Source organism: Emydura macquarii, unplaced genomic scaffold (assembly GCF_026122565.2).
Source record: "Emydura macquarii macquarii isolate MOO-44397 ecotype Brisbane River unplaced genomic scaffold, CSIRO-AGI_Emac_v2 contig_2473, whole genome shotgun sequence".
Lineage (NCBI taxonomy): Eukaryota > Metazoa > Chordata > Testudines > Chelidae > Emydura > Emydura macquarii.
In genome coordinates, this window is record NW_027132610.1 from 36,879,007 (window position 1) to 36,901,324 (window position 22,318).

General features: G+C 39.3%; 1 protein-coding gene across 4 annotated transcripts in view; it reads right to left on the reverse strand.

Moving 5' to 3' along the window:
- The window catches only part of DACH1 (dachshund family transcription factor 1), a 436,323-nt gene that overhangs the window by 251,964 nt on the left and 162,041 nt on the right, over positions 1-22,318 (reverse strand). For all 4 annotated transcript variants that reach the window (XM_067563215.1, XM_067563216.1, XM_067563218.1 and 1 more), the window contains exon 2: positions 9,661-9,776. In XM_067563215.1, coding sequence (XP_067419316.1) covers positions 9,661-9,776 — 116 coding nt within the window. The remainder of the gene's footprint in view (positions 1-9,660; positions 9,777-22,318) is intronic.

A 22,318-nucleotide genomic window follows, 5' to 3' on the forward strand; every position in this document is an offset into this window, starting at 1 on the left:
ATGTCCACCAAGTCTGGCTTTTAAAATTGAACTTTTATTTTTTTAAGTCTGAAAACCGGTTTACTGTTTTTCCCTGCTGCCATCTTCCTTATCTTCAGATCCAGCTCTTTCCCTTCTATTGCCTCTCTGTCTTCCATGGTCAGCTATGTGTCTCGCAATACCAACTGATACTAAGCATTACATAATCTATAGGAAACAACATTCATAATAGGAATGAAGATAGAGGAAAAGAGACCAGAAGCAAGAATGGGGAGACAGGAGCAGGAAAAATGTTGACTTTTTTCATTATTAGGAATTATGGTGATTCATGAAAGTCACTTGTTTAATGATTTGATCTTTCCTGACCGCTTCTACCCTCTTGCACATTAGCAAGAAGTTTTTACTGCTCTTGTCTTATAAGCCAAGATTGCAAGAGTTTTCTGTTTAATCTATTTAGGTACTTATGCGCTGTGGCACATATGATTTTCAAAATCAAAATAACAAATACTGTGCTTCATAGCGCCATCGACTTCAGTTGATATCCCACAGAAGTGAGATGTCCAAAAGGATACCAAGTTTCAAAACAGAGCTAACAATTTGAGAGTAGAAATGGGTGAGATAGTATCTTTTATTGGACCAACTGTTGGTCCAATAAGACATATTACCTAATCAACCTCCTCTCTTTCATATCCTGGAACCAACACAGCTACCACAACACTGCAAATAATTTGAAAGAAATCTGTTATTGAGAAGGCAACTTTTCAAAGCCCTTTTCTCTTCCTACCCACATCACCACAGTCTTGCCTGGATTCAGCTTCAGACAGTTCCTTTTCAATAAGGTGTTTATCCCAAGCACTGAAAAAGCTGGAATACAGTGCTGTTTACATTTGAGGGAATGATTATTCTGATCTGGGTAGATTCCATGAAGTAGTACTAGCTTCAATCTGCCTCACCAGCCTCTCAGTCTCTCAATTTTGCCCCATTAGTTCCCACAGTTCCTTGCCCTGCTCCTTTTCTTAATATTTATAGTGATATCTTGTTTGCTGAGGGTGAATATTGAGCACCATCAATGTGCTAAGCACTCCATAAAGCACACAACAAAACACAATCCCTACAACAGGAAGCTTATTATCTGAAAAGAGAGAAATGAATAATTAAACCCAAATAATACTTTTGTTTGGTTTGTTTTACGTATTGTGGTTAGCGCTTAATGAATTTTAACACCTCAAGGGGAGGGGTCAACATTGATAAGTCCTCCATGCATTGGAAATCGTAAGGAGACAATTAGTGTTTACCACACAGACACATTCCAGGAGTAAATGGAAGTGTGAAGAAGGCATATGGAAGAAGACTGTAAAAGAAGGCTAGTTAGGCTATTATAACTGAGCTGCAGACAGCATTCAACACATTAATTCATAAATGGAAAAATCTATTTGAAGGGAAACCAGATGAGAAAGTTCACAGATCAACTTTAAAAGAAAAAAATTATGGAGTACTTGTGATACTAGCTCTGAAGAAAATACAAACTCACATAAAGTTCAGAGGACTTACAGTTGTATATTTAATATGGGGTAACCCTACTGGTCTCCCTCAGATTTATTTTTGTTAAATTAAAAAAGTTTGCCTATCTTTAGATTGGTTGGTTTGTTTTTTGATGACATTTGTAGAGTTTTATATCAATAACAGACGCTCTAATTACACTGTGTGGCAGTACAATGGTTGAACTACGGCACACAAGCAGTTCCACTGCAACAGAGGTTCCAAAACAGAAAGCGCAAAATATATTCAGGGGGAGGTAGGAATGAGAAGCTTTCGGGGGGAGAGGAAAATTCTGTACATATTTTATCCACAGCAATGTATAACTAGCAAAGCTGATTCCTCCATACATACCAGGTCCTCAGATGGCGCTGTGCATTTTGACGAATTTCTGTGACGCTTACTTAGCATTATACAAAATCATCGCCATCTGTACGTTGGTCCATTTGCTATGATGTGATGTACACATGTAATTGTAAGCATCGACCACAATTACAGTTTTGTTTTAGCTCTTATTACAATAGATTGTTGGCTCTCTTTGAATCAATGCCTTGCTGTTTTTAATATTTAGTGAGAGTTGTATATTGATTTTTTTTATCGGTATATGTACTTGTGTGGCAGGAGGGGGGCGTAAACTACTACAAACACAAAGAAGGGGGTGTGATCAAGTAAGTTTGAGAACCACTGCACTACAACATGCCTCAGCACGGGAAAGAAGGACAAGGCAGTAGAAATGGATTATATGCTTGATCTCTTACACAGCGTTTTCTGATCATTTCCCCTTCCCTTAAGGTTTCCACTATCTTTTCTTCCTCTTGTTAGAACCCAAACTCTCTTCCATTCTGTTCTCACTATGAACCCCCTAGACTTCCTTCACCCTCTCTCCTATTATTCTTTAGTATGGGGGATTATTGACAAAGCCAGTCAATAGACCTGTGATATGGTGCATTAGGCCACTGATAGGGGCAGTAAGTATGGGTGGCTCCCAATGACAGAATCATAGTCATGAAGACGAAACAATGGGGAAAACAAAGAGGAAATGGAGAATAAAAGTACCATTAACTATTCAAAAAAAATTCACTATTGCTAATCTACTGCAAAGTATAATACTATAGACAGCTACCGTCTTGTGAAGAATAAGAGTTGTCATTACCATGAATGCAAGGACATTTATAAAAGCTAACCTACTTTATAGGTTGTAACTTCAAATTGACATATCAGTCCAGACAGCACTGAACATTATCCACAAATTGGCATATTATGTCCTCAGAAAAGGACAACGGCTTTAAATGTCGGGGTGTTCCAGATCAGAAATGAGGGTGGTCCAACAGAACTATGAGAGGATGAATAGACTGATTTGTTTATTTAAAGGTTTCCGTAACCACAGTACCCAGGAAGTTGCACAGACTTCCAGTCCAATAACCACAAAAAGTGAACCATATATAAAGAAGCTCTTTTAAACTAACCTTATCAAGCTGTGTCTAGTAATTCTATCATCCTCTCATTTTCATGAATTATACCAATAATAATTTTCATCAACTTAGGTTTTATTATTAGATGCTATGTGCTTCTGAGCAAGATGTGCACCAATATCTTTAAACACTTCCTAAGAACAGATGGTTAAAACAACTACTCAATCTCACAGAATAGTGAACACTGACTTTTTCTGGGGGGAAAAGGGGAACCTTGCCAAACTCTTTCAAGTGGTTTAGATACCTAAGCCATTTGCAGGTAGGCAATGTACCTGTTTCTTGTTTCCCTTAACTGGCTGAAGAGAGAGGGAAAAAAAGAAGAGACACCCACATACAGTTTATTTTAATAAACTGGTGTGGACAATGATTCAGGGCACTACATTAAACAAAAACAATAATTTGAGATTAAAAATAAAACACTTGACCAAACATTTTACAAAATGCAAATGAGACTGTCCAGCGATCATACTGTATATTTTATGTCTTCCATAATTTTCGTATTATCAAAAGCATACAGCACTGCCACTGACTTAAAATAACAAGTCTTGGGGAAAAAATAATGCAAGTGGAGGGAGGAAATGCAGAGAGTTCTCAAAACAATATTTAAAAAAAAAAATTCCTTAGCTAAGCATATAGTTGCAATGAAGCCATAAGTCCGAACAAGTTGACATTGCATCATACAACATAGTATAATCGCTATGGTTAGGAAGGGCCAACACTGATTCTGTCTCCTCCACCTGCACCTGTATCCAAAAAGAGGACCTAACCATGGATGCTTCTACCAAAATCCTGGTGTGACTTTGCAGAGATTGTGGCCTGCATTTCCCACTCCCAGAAAGCCAGGATGGGGGGACCGTCCACTGTGAAAGGTGTCTGCTGGTGGAATCTCTCAGGAAGCAGGTGGGAGAGCCATAGGAGGAGATGGCTAGGTTGAGGAGCATCTATGCACATGAGGAATTCATTAAGAGTATTCATATGAAGATGTGCAAAGCTGAGGAAGCCATCCAGCTAGAGAAGACTGCTGTCATGCCACCGGGGGAGGATGACACTGCTCTGTCACCGGAAGGACACTGGCTGTTGGTTACTTCTGGCAGCAGGCAGTGCTCCACCTCTACTCGCAACCAACCCACCATAATGATGAAGAACCGTTATGCTGCACTGGCAATGATGAGGAAATGTTCCCAAAGGTGGAGGAGGAGAAGCTCTGTACCCCCAAGGCTGAGAGGACTGCAGCCACCATTCCCTGGAAGAGACGTAGGGTAGTGGTGGCTGGTGACTTTCTTTTGAGGGGGATGGAAGCACCCATCTGTCAACCTGAAATGTCATCCCAGGAGGTATGTTGCCTGCCAGGAGCCCAGATCTGAGACGTTAAATGAGAATTGTCGAGGATCATCCAGCCCTCTAACTACAATCGCCATGCTACTCATCCATGTGGGCACTAATGATACTGCAAGGTATGACCCTGAGCAGATCAGATCAGAAGTGACTATGGGGCCCTGGGAGTTAGGGTGAAGGAGATGGGGGAGCAGGTAGTGCTCTCTTTGATCATTCCCATCAAGGGTAGGGGACCAGGCAGAGACTGATGCATCCTGGAGGTGAATGCCTGGAACAAGGATGGTGTCACCAGGGGAGCTTCAGCTTCCTTGACCATGAGATGCTGTTCTGGTAAGAATGATTGCTAAGCAGAGATGGGTACATATTTGGATACAAACTGGCTAACCTAGTGAGGACGGATTTATACTAGGTTTGATGGGGGCAGGAGACAAAAGCTGACAGATAAGTAAAAAACATGGAGACATGGGAGAAGGGTCAGACTCTAGGGAGAGCATGGGCCATTATAGCAGGGATAAGGAAGAGACAAGAGAGAACAGATTGGGGGAAATCAAATCAGTATCTTAGATGTCTGTATACTAGCGTGAGAAATATGGGGAATAAGCAGGAAGAACTAGAAATGCTAGTTAATAAAACACAGCTATACATCAGCATCACAGAGACTTCATGGGATAATTCCCGCCTCGAACTGTGGGATAGAAAGGCACAGCTTGCTCAGGAAGGCAAAGAAAAAAAGTAGTAGTCTATTACAGACCACCTAACCAGGAAGAAAAGCTGGATGAGTCTTTTTGTAAACAATTAACAAAATCATCCAAAGCACAGGATTTTTGGTGGTGCTGGGGGACTTCAACTACCCAGCTATCTGTTGGGAAAATAACACAGCAGGGCACAGATTATCCAACAAGTTCTTGGAATGTATTGGAGACAGTTTTTATTTCAGAAGGTGAAGAACACTGCTAGGGGAGGGGTGTTCTAGATTTGATTTTGAGAAATAGGGAGGAACTGGTTGAGAATTTGAAAGTGGAAGGCAGGTTGGGTGAAAGTGATCATGAAATGATAGAGTTCATGATTCTAAGGAATGGTAGAAGGGAAAACAACACAAAAGGCAGACCGTAGCAAAGTTAAGCCAGGGTGGTCTCTTGGCATACTTTCTGTCTTTCCTACCCCTTAATACACTGGCAACTAATTACATTAAAATAACTCTGCACTACCCCTTAAACAGCCTGTTGCCTTGCTTAGATTTTTACTTACTCTCTACTTTTAAAATTTAATAAATATTTGTTTTGTCCCTAATTTATTTCAAATCTCTTTTGGCATCACTCAGGCAACTGGCTCCTAAGTGCACATGATTTTTATTAGTAAAACTTCTGTAAAAAAAAGAGCGACCAACTTTCTTCTTAAGCAAGGGAGTATCAAACCGCTGATCCTCAGTTAAGGAAGTATTTTTTCTCCTAAAAAGTTGCAAGGAATTGGGCCAGTGAAGGAAGAACAGGTCTCCAAAAATAGTTATGTGACTCCTAGTTCTAGATCCCAACCTGGGATTGTGAATTGAATTGCCATGACAGAGTGGCAATTTTTTGTAATATTTTTATGAATCCGGTGTGAGCCTCAGTTTCCACTATATTTTGCATGGCTACCCAGTGGAAGAAACTACTAAGTTTGTGCTCAGGGCAGGATAAGAGACATAGGTGTGTGTGTGGCCTAACTATCTGAGCCTGAATGGGTCAATAAAAAGGACTGGCCAAGGCTGACCCCATATCAACGGAAAATCTGAGAAGACAATGAAATAACCAGTCACTAAGACACTGACACCTAGCAAACAATGATCCAGAAGGGGAAGGATTTCCCCAACTCTCAACAGGGAAACTGAGCTAACACCCCTATCTCAAGAACAAAGGACTGGAGAGGTGTGAGGTGGAGGATAAGCACTGGGTTCTGGAGGAAGCTGGGGGCTCTCTCACCTGGGAACTGATTAAGGAGGTGAGTCTGAGAGAGATAGACAGAGACTGAAAATGGAGTTTTACCAAAAAGTGTGGCTGGGGCTCTGGGCTAACCTGAATGGCCTATGCTTTAACCTTCATTTCTCTATGCTATCCTAAAGATTTCCTATCTGTGTATTCCTCTTGATTAATAAACGTCATTATTTTGAAAAATCTGCCTGAGTGTCACTATGAATACTCGGTGAGGTCCATTCATCCTTGAAGAATGTACAGGTCTCTACCAGGAGTGTGTCTCAGTCTGACTCGCCAAACAAAGCTCCCGGTATGAAGCACGAGTGCTGAAAACCCATAGGTTCAGTCTCTGGAGGTGATGAGGCAAATTGGCCTTCCCTGAACCAAGAGTAAGACCCGTTGGGATCTGGCATATCAAAGAGGTTCCTTCAAGAGACTGTTCCAAAGCTGAGGATATAGCACCAATCCTGGGGATAAGTGACATCTGCCCATGACAAATTCTGTCTTTCAGATTAGATCAGCCTCACCTCTTCCCCTTGCAGTACCCATCAAACAAAAGGTTTCCCATCCAAATATCAGCCTTCAAGTATCTTATGAGCCAAGTAGAGGCCAAAAGGACTGGGTTCTTAAACTTTTTTATAATATGAACCACATCTTAATAGAAAGATTATCTCATAATCCAACTCCCCCTCCAATGAAATTGTGTAGAACCCCTTCCACTTCTATCCATGACCGTACTACTTTCCTGTGGCAACTACACCAATTGCTTACATGAATAAGTTACTTTAGCTAAAAGTGCATTACTTTTCCTTCCTCTAATGTGACTGATTTGCTAAATGGAAACAAGGAGAATTAGCACCAGTGGGCCACGGACCACAGTTTGAGAACTCCTGTAATAGAGAAAACAGCTGTAGACAAGAAAGCACTGTCCACCCAGATATTCAAAATAAAATTACATGTAGAGAATTTCAGAACAGAGAGCAGCAAATGGATAGATACAAGTCCCAACACTGGGCATATATACCAGAAAGGAACTGAAGCAAGGGGAGAATCAGCTAAAGGAAGAGACCCTAGCTACTCTGCACTCCAGAATTGCCTTGATTTTGTTTTGTTTTTTTAATTTTTAGAAAACCCCCTAATCTTCTTATGTATCCCTATGAAACTACCAAACCTCTAAACATCCTAACCAAGAAATGTGTGATAAAAATGTGGTGAAAAAAATTCACAATATGAGTTTTTCAGTGCATGTAAAATGGTGCCTTTTTCATTATCTGCACTAAACGTTAATTACAATTATTGTAATTCCCTCCTGGCAGGCCTCTCCCTGGGGCTCTCTGACACTTGCAGCTGATTCAGAATATAGCAGCACAACTGCTCACTCATTTGAACTATTGTGATCATATTTTAAGCCCACCCTGCTTTATTTACTTTAGCTGCCTTAAAAACGGTGAATTAATTTTCACTTGGCATTGCTAGCTCTTCGCTTGGCTGCCTCAGGCTATGTATAAGACCTGCCCCTTCAGCATGGTACTGAAAGTATTTGTGCTCACATTCCACCTGTTGTTTAAGGATCTCACCATCTTACTCCATGTTTATGAAGCAACTTCAAGTGTTCCCATCCTCCCTAAAGATGTCCTATAAATGACCACTGTTCTCCCTATACTTATTGTCTTCCCTTCCAACCATTTCTCTCTTTTTTTTTAAAATTTATCTGGACCCCTCATTTGATTTTATGTGTTGCTATTTTAAGAAGTTGGTCTTCAACATTTTATTACATTATATTTATGATTAATGTTATCCTACAGACGTTTGGGAGGGGCAAGAGAGGAACTGTATTTTTCTCCAACTTCTTTCCCATCACCTAATTTTGACAAATCTTTTTTCTCTGATTCCTTTTTCCTTGTTGTTTTCTCTCTCACTCAACCCGACAAATTTCTCTTTCCCTCTACCCTTTCTGATCATTCCCTCTCCAAAATCATTTTCCTTCACCCAAAGGTATCACTACCTTCTCTTTCTTCCTCATGCTAGAATTCCTTCTCACTCTGTTCTCTGTGTGAACCCAATATACTTCCTTCACCAGTTTTCCTCTCTCCTACTATTCCTTCTGATTCCCTAATCCGATTCCCCTTTTCTCACTTGCCTTGACTTTCAAGAGTACTTTCCTGTATCCCACCCGATGTTGGCAGTCCTGCCTACCTAACACCCTCCTGCCTCCCCACTTACATACTTGCCGCCAATGTCATCATGCCCTCACCCTTGCTTGCCTTCTCCCCAAACGTCCTCCTGCCACCGCTACCTGCATGTTTGTTTCCCTTTCCTCTCTCCCTCCCTCCCAATCATTAGTCTTGCAAAGATCCCCTAATCTCTTCAAGGCTGCTTTGTGATTCCACTGCCATCTCCTCCTCCTCCACTTAGATCTGTCTATAGCAATGTGTCTCTTGCCAAAGAGAAAGTCAGTGCTAAAGAGGAAGATGAGGAAGTAAGTGGGTACCTGGGGAAGGATTGGGGAATTCAGATCAGTCTTGCAGAATATAAGGGGGCTCCTGCCAGCCTGAAAAGTAAGGAGATGGCATGAGGATGAAGGCCGAGGTTCCATAGCAACTCTTCCATTAGGATCTTCCATCTACATGGATTTGGTCTTCTATGTACAGTAGTAGGCCCCTCCTATTGCTTTCAATGGGATTATCCTAGGAGTATGGTACTACCTCCATAGGGCAACAGAATCTGAGCCAGTGTTTATCATTTTCACCTTAAAAAGAATTATGGCAGTTTAATTAAGCGACAAAATGTTGCTTAAGTGGACATTACTATAATCAAAAGGAAGACAGACGTTGTCCCCACTGAAACATAACATGGACATGATTTGAGTGTGAGAAATCATAAGGAATGGTTTGTGCAACAAGTAGTTACTCAAACTAATCAACTCGGTTCTCTGGGCAGGCAAATTCCTGATGATACCACCTGTTGTACAAACAGTCAGAAAAAGAAGGAAAAAAAAAAACAGTCACAAGGATCACTGGTCTAGTCAAAACACAAGGATTGAGGGAATCATTGTTTGCTAAGTAGAGGATGAAAACAATAAAGTAAGAAATGTCATGAGTCACAGGGCTATTTAAAAAAAAAAAAAAAAAAAAAAAAAGGAGAGAGTAAACACTATAAAGGGCCACTGTCTACTCAAGTATTTATATTGTAAAATGTTGTGCTAACCATTTTAGTAGACCATACATTGACATGACAATATGATACTCCATATTGCAGCATAAATTCTGTGATATTAGGGTATTGGTTTTGTATATTTTCCTTTTTTATTTTTTGTGATTATTAAACAAACGGATGTAAATCAACTAGCCATAAGATTTCAAGTGTTAACGCATTACTAGCAATCCTACCTGTTGGCGGGATGATTCCAGGAGACATTAGGCCTGGGACAGAGTGTGGCATGATATGAGAATTCTCTGGGGAGGTGACACTTTGAGTCCGCTTAGGAGGCCTTCCAGGTCTAGAACTGAAACAAACAAACAAACAAACAAACAATTTTTTTTTTTTTTTTTTTTTTTTTTTTTTTTTTACAATTAAGCTGTTGTCTTACACATCATTTCAAAGTTGTTTCAAGTGGTAACATGGACTGTAAATAAATTTGTTTCAAGGACGGTTGCTTTTGCAGTTAGATGTAATAGACTTCCATCACTAATTAGATTACATGCTGAATTCATTTTCCTCATTGAAGATCAGCCGCTCCTGATGCATAATTCATAGCCTGCACCTCGTTACCTGCTTCTTCATATTAATATCTATACACAGTTTGAATTGCCTCGTTTGCATATGCTAAAGTTCTGCATGCAGCCTTCAGCACGAAAATTATGCACTAACTTGTAATAATTATTACAGTCAGCTTGCTATTGATTTATGAGACTTTTAAAAACCAAATATGTGTAGTACTTGTAATGAATGATATTTTAAGGTTCTTCAGGAAATTAAAAGGCAATGGCTGCCTAAGGAAATGTTCTGCTTGTTTGATTTAATACTACAGTTAGCTGGGAGGTGGAATGAAAGAGTGATTCAGACCTATAGCACATTTTTCGATGATATGTTTTATTACTTCGCACTGCTAGCCTGATATCTAGATGATAAATGACAATACATATCTAATGTGTGAAAAGGTCTTGCAATTTCTTTATTTTTTGTCATTTAAAAGATAAGTCAAGTTATCATTTAACCCTTATTCTATTTAAAGTGAAAATCACACTAAGTCACCTTACTTTAAATGTACTACATCAGAAAGGGATCAGAATTATTTGTAGGACATTGTTGGGCAACTGTCATCACAGCACAGTACATCTGTCCAGTGTGGATAAATAAAGGGCTTCCGGTTTAAGCATTCCCGGTCTTTGCTCACAGAAACAACTTTCCATCTCCACGGCTGTGTAACCAGCCTACAAATTAGACATGGATTACAATTAAAATATTTACTACCAACCCAGATACAAATACATATGCAACACATGCTGCACCAAAGTGCTCATGTTTCCATGTATAGACAAAACCACTCTGCTATTGCACATTCCTGTAACTACCTATTTGGGGCTTACTTGGCGACGACTTCACAGAGCCAGGCAATCAGTTTTTTCTTTTCTTTTTTTTTTTCTTTTTACATCACAGTCTTATTCTAGGCTATGCCAAATTTTAGGGATGTCTCGTTTATTTCTGCAAGGGTCAGACCTTGTAGTCTTAACATAGATAAAACTGCCATTGGCTGTAGTGGGAGTTTTATCTATGCTGGGACTGCAGCAGGAAGTAAATAATAAAACTTTTCCTGTGATCATCCCTGTATTTGGAAACACCCACATTTTTAAAAAAAATTTCTACAAACCATTTCTAATAAACTAATAACAATCAAAGTACAGGACATTTCCTTGGTGTTTAATGACTCAGGGCCATGGGCTATTAACCTTTACTAGTCATTAATTCCTAAGTTAATGTCCTGAATTGAGGTCATCATTAATATTGTAAACCAGGGATTTTTGTTTTGTTTTGTTTTTTCTTTTTTTAAATACAAACAAAAGTCTTTATTTCCTACTCTAACGAAATAGATCCACATGAGAATAAGATTGTTTTACAGTGCTATCACACTCAGATATCACAGCAGCAAATCAAAAATCCTTACTTTCTTTGGAATGTTCTACATGATTTATAATAAAATAAACATACCTGAAACTGATAAAAAACGTACACTCAAAAATCATCTGACTTCAGTGGAGTGTTTCTAATATATTCAGCCATAAAATAAATTCCCACTATGTTAGGAAGCTTTAATGGCTCAATTGAAATACCGGTGGCGACACTCTCCTCTCAACTCCCTGTTGTGAGCCTTGGTATTGTAGGGATCTGACAACAACACATCAACATACAAGCCATAACCTATGTGTTGCTTTACCACAGCATAATAGAGCACATTATGAATGGTGTGTTAGCAGAGGTCTTCGGGCTCATTAAAATGTAAGGGACCATTCCTGCAAAGACTCATTTTCAGGAGGTCGTGCTTACTAACAAAAGTAGTCCCAGTGAAGTCAGCAGGCTTGATTATGACACAGGCTGTGAGACTTATGCAAGTTTCTCAGGAGAGTAAGGGCCTTATAACTCTGTGAGCTATCCAGACCTTGGGTCTGGGCATACAGGGGAAGAAGTGCTGCTGTGCTCTCATGATTCCTTCCATATGCTGCTCCTGGAGCAGCACTTGAACATGCTGTGCCACACAGAGGAGTTGCCACAAAGTCACAAAATAGCCCAATTTCTAGAGTAAGTGTTTGCAGGATGAAGTCCTAAGTTTTCAATTCAAAAACAAAGGGTGTCATTATTCAAATGTCACTTCTATGGGCTAGTTCTCTTTTTTCTGATAACATTCTTTTAAATGTAGAAACTTTCATCTTGTGCTTTTTTATCTATTTTAAAAATAGTTGCTAATTATGAAAACTCAGGTAAATAAATGTCAGACTTCTAAAATAATAAGTCTGGAAGACCTAATTTAGAGTTGCTGCAGACTATCTAGTATCCAATTAAAATAAGTACACCACTGATTGGGTAAAGCAAGCATACACTGATTGCCCCAAATGACTGATTATGTAATAACAATTGTTTTAAGTTATTATTTATATTACACACTTGTTTCACTAACAAATTTCTAAACTACAATAATTCTGTTTTATATTTGCCACCAAGGTAGTAAATCCTTTATATTATGTGTATATATTATATACATATAATGGCAAAAGCATGACTCTCTCTGTTTTTAAAGGAACTATCTGAATGCTTTTTGAGCTATAGGTATGGAGAACAACTTGTATCTTTCATTCCTACAGTTCAGCAGAAGTAAAATATCAAAGTAACTTTTTTAAAAAGCCTTTGTTCCTAGCCCAAAACCTTGCATACTACTTTGAATTCATGATGAAATTTTTATAGTTCTATTATAAAATCTTAAAAATAACTATGGCCAGTCTTAAGAATGTAAGATGCTCTCTCCTACAGAGTTAACCAAGATGAACTGCTCTCGGGCCAGATTTGTGTATATTTCCACTTACTAATTGGTATAACTATTCCTGCCAGAGGGGCTCAGTCCACAAATAGATTGTCCTCCTTTAATCCCTTCTTTCCCCAAACTGAGCATAGCTCATGTTGTAGAGAAGCAACCATGAAGAAGGTAGTTTTTAATTATGAGAAGGAGAAAGAGTACAGGGGAAGAAATCACACTTGCGAGGTGACAGATGACAAATGCAGGAGGAGGGGATGCACTTACTGCTCAGTCTGCCTCCTCTCAAACTGGAAGAGAAACAAGATGAAAATAGAGAGAAAAAAATTTTACTCCTTAAAACTTTCACAGAGGACATTTCAGAACCATGGTATCTATCATAGGCCATGTCTTTAGCTGGTTTATATCACTGTGCACCACCAACTTCAATGCAACTTGGCCCATTTATACCAGTTTAGAATCTTGCCCTCTGAGCAGACAGCAAGTATGGACTTTAAAGTTTGGCAGAAGTGCATCTCCAGACACTCCTTGTTCAGCCAAACCTTCACGTATAGGTGCATTACAATCAAAGGAAAGAGTCTGGTCCAAACTCAGGCCCCTTTACAGGGGACAAGGATTCAACTGAATCTGAGCTAAGAGCTTATTGCATCAAAACCAAAGCCTCAATTAATATGCAAAATGTTGCTGAGATGTGTACTGGTTATTCTGAAAGCCACACTGCAAAAAAAGGAAATGGAGGAAATGATCTCCTTAGATACATTTTGCATTCAATAAGCAGTATGCATTTCAAGCCTTTAGAGCTAAATTGATCTTCCTTTCTCCTCAGTGTCCCAGTGTCACTTATTAACAGGAGCAATAACGGATTAACCACTTTTGCTACTCTCATCCAGCCGTGTCATTTTAACTGCTAACATTCTCAGTGAGGAGACACCAAGTATGCAGAACAGCAGGGGATCCCAGTTATATCCTAAGTGCTGGTTGTATTAGGCAGCATTAAAGTGGTGTGGTAGGAAGACACATCAGAAGGGGACATGGTGGGGACTGGAGAGAACAGGGGATTGGTACTGGCATATGAAGTCTTTTACCTGAGGCATTTGGTTGAATTCAGTACCGGTGATCAGTCATCAAAAGTTATTACTGTCTATTGGCTATCTGGTGTCCTGTATGAAAGCACTGTCATAGTTGGTACTGACAGAAAAGAGATCAATAACTGAATGGCACTGAGACCCTCCCACTATTAGAAGGAGCCCTTCCTTCTCAAGATACCTTTCATTGCTTCTGCCAGTGCCATACCTGCCCATGCATCGTTCATGCACACTGAACCACATAACCCGCGATGCGTCAATTTGCAAATGAAAAACTAAAACAAAGCAAAACGCCAGAGGATTGACCAAACCACCTACGTAACCTCATTTCTCAGTTTTGAAAAAGCCTGATTTATAAGGTCTCCATCGTTCTGCAGACATATTTCAAATGAACTGCAGTACATTTTTAAAGGAAAAACACAACATGTTTTGATGTTCATTTATGCAAGTTCAAATTTTCCACTTAAACATCAACTTTAGTTAACTAAAAGCATGTCCAAGAACAGAGAAGCAAGAATGTAATCCTGGGATTAGACAAATTTTTATTTTAGCAGTTAGTAAAATAAACTTTAGAAAATACTTGGTGTGTTCTATTTACTTAGAGCAGTAGTATAAAACAATAAAACTCTGAGGGCAATTACTTTAAATGTATTTTTCTTCCCACAGTTAAGCAGAAAACGTTCTCACGCAATAATTAGTGTTGAACTTCTCATGATGTATTAGAAAGATTTATTGAGACAGCAAACAATGCTGATAAAATAAATGAAGTACAGAGGTGCATTTTAAAATCTTCACAAAGGAAAAAGAAACATATCAATGATCTTTGAAAGGGTGAGACTGTGCTGTAAAAGTGGTTCCAGAAAGTGAAAGGGCAATAATATTCTACAGACTCAAGAATATACTACTGCTATTTTTAAACTAAATTACTGAGAAATGAATCTTTGGCCCAGAGTGCAGTACCAGTTTATTAATGCTACAAATAATTAGACAGAATGGAACAGGATACTGCGCACACTGTCGCCTATCCAAAGGGCACTCATTGCTCTAATAAATCAGCTCTGTTTGGTTCTAGACCTATTACATTTCTTTGGTGACTATAGAAGACCACATTAGGCTGTTTCTTCCCACAAACCCCCGTGCAAATATCATGGCTTCTCCTAAACTTGCCATATATCATACCAATCTTGTTATTGGCAATATCTGGAAAACCCTAGACAGAATATTATTATTTATATTACTGTTACACCTAAAGGCCCCAGCTGAAGTCAGGGGCCCCACTACAAACATAGAGAAAGAATCAATCCCTGCCCTGAAGACCTTACTATCTAAATACACAAGTCAAAGAGTGGGAGAGGAAACAGAAGCACAAATGTTAACTCAGCATATCAGTGAGAGATTTGGGACTAGAATACGTCTCATGACCCACAATCCTATGCATTAGACTAGACTGCCTCTCAAACACAGTAGCTGCCATGAGAAAGTCAACATTTTTTCCAACAGTTACCACACAGTGGTATCTGAAAAGTACCCATGTGTCCAAAAAGTGACAGAAAATAACTGCAGTATCTCAAAGACTGCAGTGTGTCCTCATTAACAAATGTTATCTTTATGGCAACCAGAGTGAAGGATGTCTGTGGTAACAAACATGGCTGCTATTTGGCTGAGACAGTGAGTGTGGGATTAGTGAGAGCATGATGTTTAGAATATTGCCTCTTGCGTGTAGCTGTGATGTTAAAGGTGCAGGACTTTGAGGAGATTACTTAAACATTATGGTCCTCCTCTCTCATTAACACAGATGACAGCAAGCATGCATGCCACCTAGTTTTTAATCAAAATCATAAATGATAGGTACAAACAGTTAATTGTTGGGTTATAGGTCACTGTGATGTCAGAGCTGATTTGGCAACAGCTCACTACTGCATCTTCATTCCATTGGAGGAAATGCTACAACAGTTGTCTAAAAATACTGATTCGTATTTCACATGGAATATTTGATGTTGCAGCTGTGAGACATAAATCCCTTGTTACATCATAGCCATACAATCTATGGAAATAAATCTGTTTAAGTGATGTACTAAAATCAATATTATGAAACAAAACTCATTTACATTCTAACCATACTTCACTGAGGATCTATTTTTTCATTTAAAATAAAATAATGAAGTCTGATTCAGAAAGAGTTGTCAAAGTAATAAGAAGAGACTGCAGCAGTGACACAGAAAGCACAAGTAACGGAGATCATGACGGAAAGTTATTTAAGAAAATTGTAAATAAAATCAACAATTTGTAAAACATACATATTCACCAACTTTCCTTTAGTATTTTGCAATGCTTTATGAAGTATATTCTCTAGCTTCGCTATCATTAGTAATAATGTGACAAAAGAGTTCAATATCCTTTATACTCCATTTCTAGAATTATGAAGAAGTGGGTAAAAGCAGAATCCTAAGGTATGCATGTCCCACAAATGTGTTCAATCACATACAATTTTAAATAAGTAAAAAATGTTCCCCTCCTAACATAATTATGTACCTGCATAAGAATCCAAACAATTTCACATTCAAAAACTCATCTTTCTCAACTGCTTTTACATTTTATAGAGTTGAATATTAACTAATGTATTCAAAATACTATCCCCTGTGTAAAAAATAGAAACAGCCAGCATATGACCCATTGCCCAGAGGAGGCCTACTTGATGGGTTCATGTGGCCCACAGAACACGCTAATAGTGTGAATTTTAAGTTTGAATTAAATAAACAACTTCCAAATATTTTTAACCACCACTTCCACCTCCAACACCCATTCTGAGAGATTATATTTTTGTTATTCTCTCCTCATCACTACCACATTACGACTGAAAAATATTCAGGTGTCTTTTAAAACAAATTCCTCACATTCATCAAAACAGCAAAGAAATCCCAAAGCAAAAGAGCCCATTTCTGCACTGTAATTCTCATGAACTGCAATTTTGCCAAGCCTCTTCTGTTTGAGATCCTTTTAATTTCTTTTACCCTAGCCTTTTTCTTTGCACCTTCACACTTCTAGGAACGTGGAGTCAATGAGCGTAGAATTTCATGCAAAAGAGTGACTTCCCATCTCTCACTGCTCAGAAAGGCATCAGCCAGCAGTAGCACACTTTTCTCAGGGCTACATGCTGCTAGTGGCTGGGACTCTGTTGTGATGCTTGATTGCATGCCCAATGCCTGGAACTACTCTAACCAGACCAGATATGCAGACTGTCCTTTTGCTCTGTTTGTATAGCTCCTAGCACAATAATCCCAGATTTTTTCTGGGACCTTTAAGCACTACTGGAATAGAATTAATTAATCACAGTAATTACAACAACTTCCTCTTCCTGTGCCTAAGAATCAGGAGTTTGCAGTGTTTTTGTAGCCATGTTGGTCCCAGGATATTAGAGACACAAGGTGGGTGAAGTAGTATCTTTTATTGGAACAAGTTTTGTAGCTTACACAGAGCTCTTCTTCAGGGTGGGAGAGGTACTTAGAGCATCTTAGGTAAATACAAAGTGGAATAGATTGTTAAACATAAGGAATGGACATATATTGCAAGAGATCATTCAAGGTGAAGTGGCAGTTAACACCTCCGCTACTGTAGGACAAAGGAGTGCTAGTGGGTAAACTCAAAATAGCACTAGATCCTGCCTTAACAACAGATGCAAAACTGGCAAACTCTACTGCTAGGATGATCAACACCCCCACAACACATTTTTCAAGATTTGTGAGTCCTACACAGGCCTATCACATGTGGTATACTTCATCCAGTATACTAAATGTCCCAATAACAACTGTGTGGGTGACGTGAGGCAATTACTATGATCTCGAATGAACTCACACAGAAAAATGCTAAAAGAAAAACACCATATCACCCGTGGACAAACACTTTTCACAAAACAATCACTCCATATCTGATCTCTTAGTCCTTGTCCTTAAAGGAAATTTACACACCATCTTCAAAAGATGAGCCTGGGCGCTTAAATTCATAACTTTGCGAGACACTAAAAATCAGACTCAAAGATACTGGATTTCTGGCTCATTACAGCAATCTGTAACCCACTAACCCTCTTTCGTCCTACCTACTGCCTCTCACGGAGGTAGATTAACTACACGACGGGAGAAGCTCGTAGTAGCATCTTCACTGAAGCACTGCAGCATTTTAATTGTAGACGTGCACTGAATTCCTTTCCCAGACCTGAAGAAGAGCTCTGTGTAACTCAAAATCTTGTCTCTCTCAACAACAAGTTGGTCCAATAAAATATACTACCTCACCCACCTCATCTTTCCAAAATCAGGAGCAGTTAAGTGAGTGTGTTAAGTGCTTCACACCCAATGTTGCTGGCCAAACCAAAAGGCACATGGGTATATTTTTGTTGATCCTGTCCTTTTTCATCCAAAGGTCAGGGTTATCACACAGCTGACAAATGTCCTCTAAGCTAAATCAAGTATTGTTTGTGCTATTTATGGGCTGTTGTGGCACCAGGGACTGATGGTTCTTTGGGGTAAAGAAGCAGGTCCTCAACTCACAGTGGCTGAGAGAGGAGAGATGCTGTGCCTTCTGCAGTACAGGCATCAGAACAAACATCACCTGAACAGACGGGGGGGTGGGATGGAGAAGCTCCCATTTCCCTAAATGAGAACAATGGTGGCACTTCACAGGCCTAGGTTCTGGCACAGCTGTGTGCTTTACCTTCAATGAGGTGGTGAGCCCTGGGAGACCTGCCAGCATGGTGAACAGTATTTGAAGAGAAGGATACAGGCGATATACAGACAGTACAGATAAACCAAGAGCCCTCTTCAACCCCATCTGTCAAAACGTCTTACCTCCATCAGATATGGAATAGGTTGTGTAGTGATGTAACTGAATAAAGTTGCATCCTAGAATGCATTTCAAGTAAGCAGCGTAATTTGTGTAATCATTCCAGCCTACCTTAACGGTAATAAAGATCTTGTATTTATACAGTGCCTTCTATTCACACAGAACTTTACAAACTTTACTCAGGGCATGTCTACACTACAAAGTTAAGTCAACTTAATTTAAGGTGATATCCAGCCGCCACAGTATCAGTCCGTCGGGCTTGTCCACCCCATACTCATTATGTCAGTGGAGTGCGTCCTCACTAACAGCGCTTGCACTGATGCACAGAGCAGTGCACCGGGGGTAGCTATCCCACAGTGCAACTAGCAGCAGTGGGTTTTGGGAAAAGTTTGCAAAGCCTCATGGGACCAAATCATTGTTGCAGGGGGAAATGGGAACATGGCTTTGGCCTCCTATGAGACAGTTTCCTCCCTCTCTACTCTGATATCAATGGCAAACAACCCATACATTTTCACACCTTTTTTTTCCGAAAGCCTGGCTTAGCCCCGCATAGACCATAGCCCAAGAAGCATGGACCCCACTCAGCTGTTCACTCTTTTGTGAGCATTAACACCTTATGCCTTGTCCTGAAGTATTCCCAGAGCCGAGACAGGAGCTGATGCATGGAACATTGTCATGTCAGTCAAGAGGCCCTACTGCAAGCCATAGAACAAAACAGTTCCTGGTTTCTGCTGGCAGAACACCATTTCCGGTCCTGAGAAACAAGCACTGACAGGTGTGATTGCATCGTCATGCAGCTATGGGATGATGAGCAGTGGCCGCAGAACATTTAAATGCAGAAGGCCACTTCCCAGGAACTTTGTGCAGCGCTTTCCCCAGCCCTAAAGTGCAACAACACTAAAATGAGACCTGCTCTGACAGTGGAGAAGTGAGTGGCGATCACTCTGTGGAAGCTTGCAATACCAGATTGCTACCAATCAGTGGGGAATCAATTCGGAGTTGGTAAATCCACCACAGGAGCTGTTGTGATCTAACTGTGCAGGATCATTAATCAACATCTGCTAAGAAGGGTCGTGACTCTGGGCAATGTGCAGGACATAGTGGATGGTTTTGCCACAATGGGATTCCACGCTGATCAAACAGGAAATGGGAATTCAAAGTTTCCCAGGACTTTAACAGGGGAGGGAGGGGCTGTTTCCTGTGTACCTGGCTGCTGTGCAGTGGAGTTCAAAATGATCTCCAAAGCAGTCACAGTGGAGCATTGTCGGACACCTCCTGGAGGCCAATTCAGTCGACTTATGCAACGCTGCGTCTACGCTGACTCTCTGATGACCCAGCAACATTGATTTAAGTGCTAGACCTCTTGCAGAGGTGGAGTAATTAAGTCAATGTTACAGGAGACTTAGGTCAGCGGAAGGGGCCTGGTAGCCTAGGCACATACGTTATTAGGTCGACATAAGGTGGCTTCTGTCTACCTACATTTGTAGTATACACCAAGCCTCAGTATTCACACTTTATACATACATTATATCTAAGTGAAATGGATCAATATGCCCATGACGGAATACAACAATCTGCAATAAAACACTGCAGCTGATTAGCAGTGCACAGCCAAACACAATAATTTAAGACAGGAAGTGAATACCTTATCCAATTGAAAATGCAGGAAAATATAGGAGGACATAGTCTCACACCAAGTTTGAATTTAGCTAGTAGAGTGGGATTATTCCCCCAAGATCCCTTTAATGACCACAGGTTATCAAAATTTCTGTTTTATATCTCATTCTGAACACAGAAGCATGAGCAGCAGAGTGTCCCACACCACCAGGCTGGAGAATTAGCTCAATAATGCCTCAAAGGGAAAATGCCACATATTGAATCAATAATACTATCCACATTTTCTGTAGAGACTCCCCCATCCAAATACTCACCTGCCCTGACCCTGCTTAACTCATGAGATTTTTTTTTATGAGATCACAGTTTGAGGAGATATGACTGCAGGCAACTTTGAAAAATGACCTAGTCCCTTAGCTAGCTTCCATAGCTGGGACTGAATAAAGACTCTCTCCTAAATGACATATTTCTCTGACTTGCTTAAAAATTGGTTGAGCCTGCACACACCGCTGCACTCTCCTAAACAGCCAGCTTATGGGAGCTATACATGAGATTCTTTTACAACAAAAATATATCGCTGAAAATGGTTCTCTCTTTGTGTCATAATCTATAGATTTCAGTTAAAAAGCTTAAAAGGATATTTCCACAATATTTTTCTTTACAAAATTTCTATACTTTGCTATAATAAGTCAGCTGAACATCATACTGTGCCACGTTATAAGATTTTTCCCTTAAAACAAAGTACTTCATGGTGTAGAACAGTTCACACTTAAAACAATAAAAGGCATGTATCCTGTTCTAAAGATTCTTTTTTTTTTTTTTTTTTAAAGTATGTAACCAAAACACAGATTGTTGGATTTAAACATTTTCATAATGGCACCTTACAAGTGGTTTACAACCTTACAATATATGTTAAACACACATGGTGACATTTAAGATATACACACTTTTCTGAAAATGATGTTTTATTTTATAACCACAATAAAAAGAAAATGCTCTAATGGACAGGTTATTTGAAAGAGAAAATAAACACACTTATTCTAAAAGATTTACCATGAGTTAATTAACCATAACATATTATAAACAAAAGCCAGTAATAATAGCTTTTATGAAGTTTTAATTTTTGTATTGACCTACTAACAAATTTAAACCTTGACGGTTTAGGAGATCAAATTAAATGAATATAAACATTTTGCTTAATGACATCAGCAGTCAACAGGGAACATCTGTGTTTTACTTCAAAAATGATCAGAGAATATTCTTTTGTTTACACTACAGATAATCACGAGGTTTATGTTTCTGTGTTCAATTTAAGGGGGGGGAAAGATCATAGTACCTCCAGGGCCCAAGGAAGCAATATGTTACAAATGCAGGATTTCTCCTTTTTTTTGTTTTGTAACCATGGTAAAACAATAGAAATGAACTTTCCCTGAACCTTTCTCCTTTAATGGCCTGGGTCCATGTTGACCCAGCAGTGTAAGCTGGAACCTGATACTATCAAACTGACTGCTGCTAAAGCAATCAGATTCAACACAAACTATACACACTCCATTATAATACTAATTTCAGCATCCCACAGAGCCAGTGCAAATGCAAGCTATTAAAGTATTATTTTCTATTGTTTAAAAGTGAGATTAATTCAATAGCCTGAATGCACCCAAACACTGAACTAAATGGCAGACTATACAACTATATTGTTATTCTTTTATAATTATAATACTGTACCAAATGTATTTGCAGATAAGGTCCTTTTCCCCTCCCATCCTGCTGCCCCCAAAAAACATACTGGATGAATTATTAGTAAACAGATAATTTAAGCCATTATATAGCTTCATATGACCTTGCATTTGAATAAGGCACGTAATTAAATTATCAAGACTTAAACGCTTGAAAGAAGAACAATATGAGAAAAGTGTTTTAAAATGTAGAATAAGAGAAGAAACTTTTTTATGTTCCTCTACGGGCAATTAAGGTATGAAAGCATAATTGATT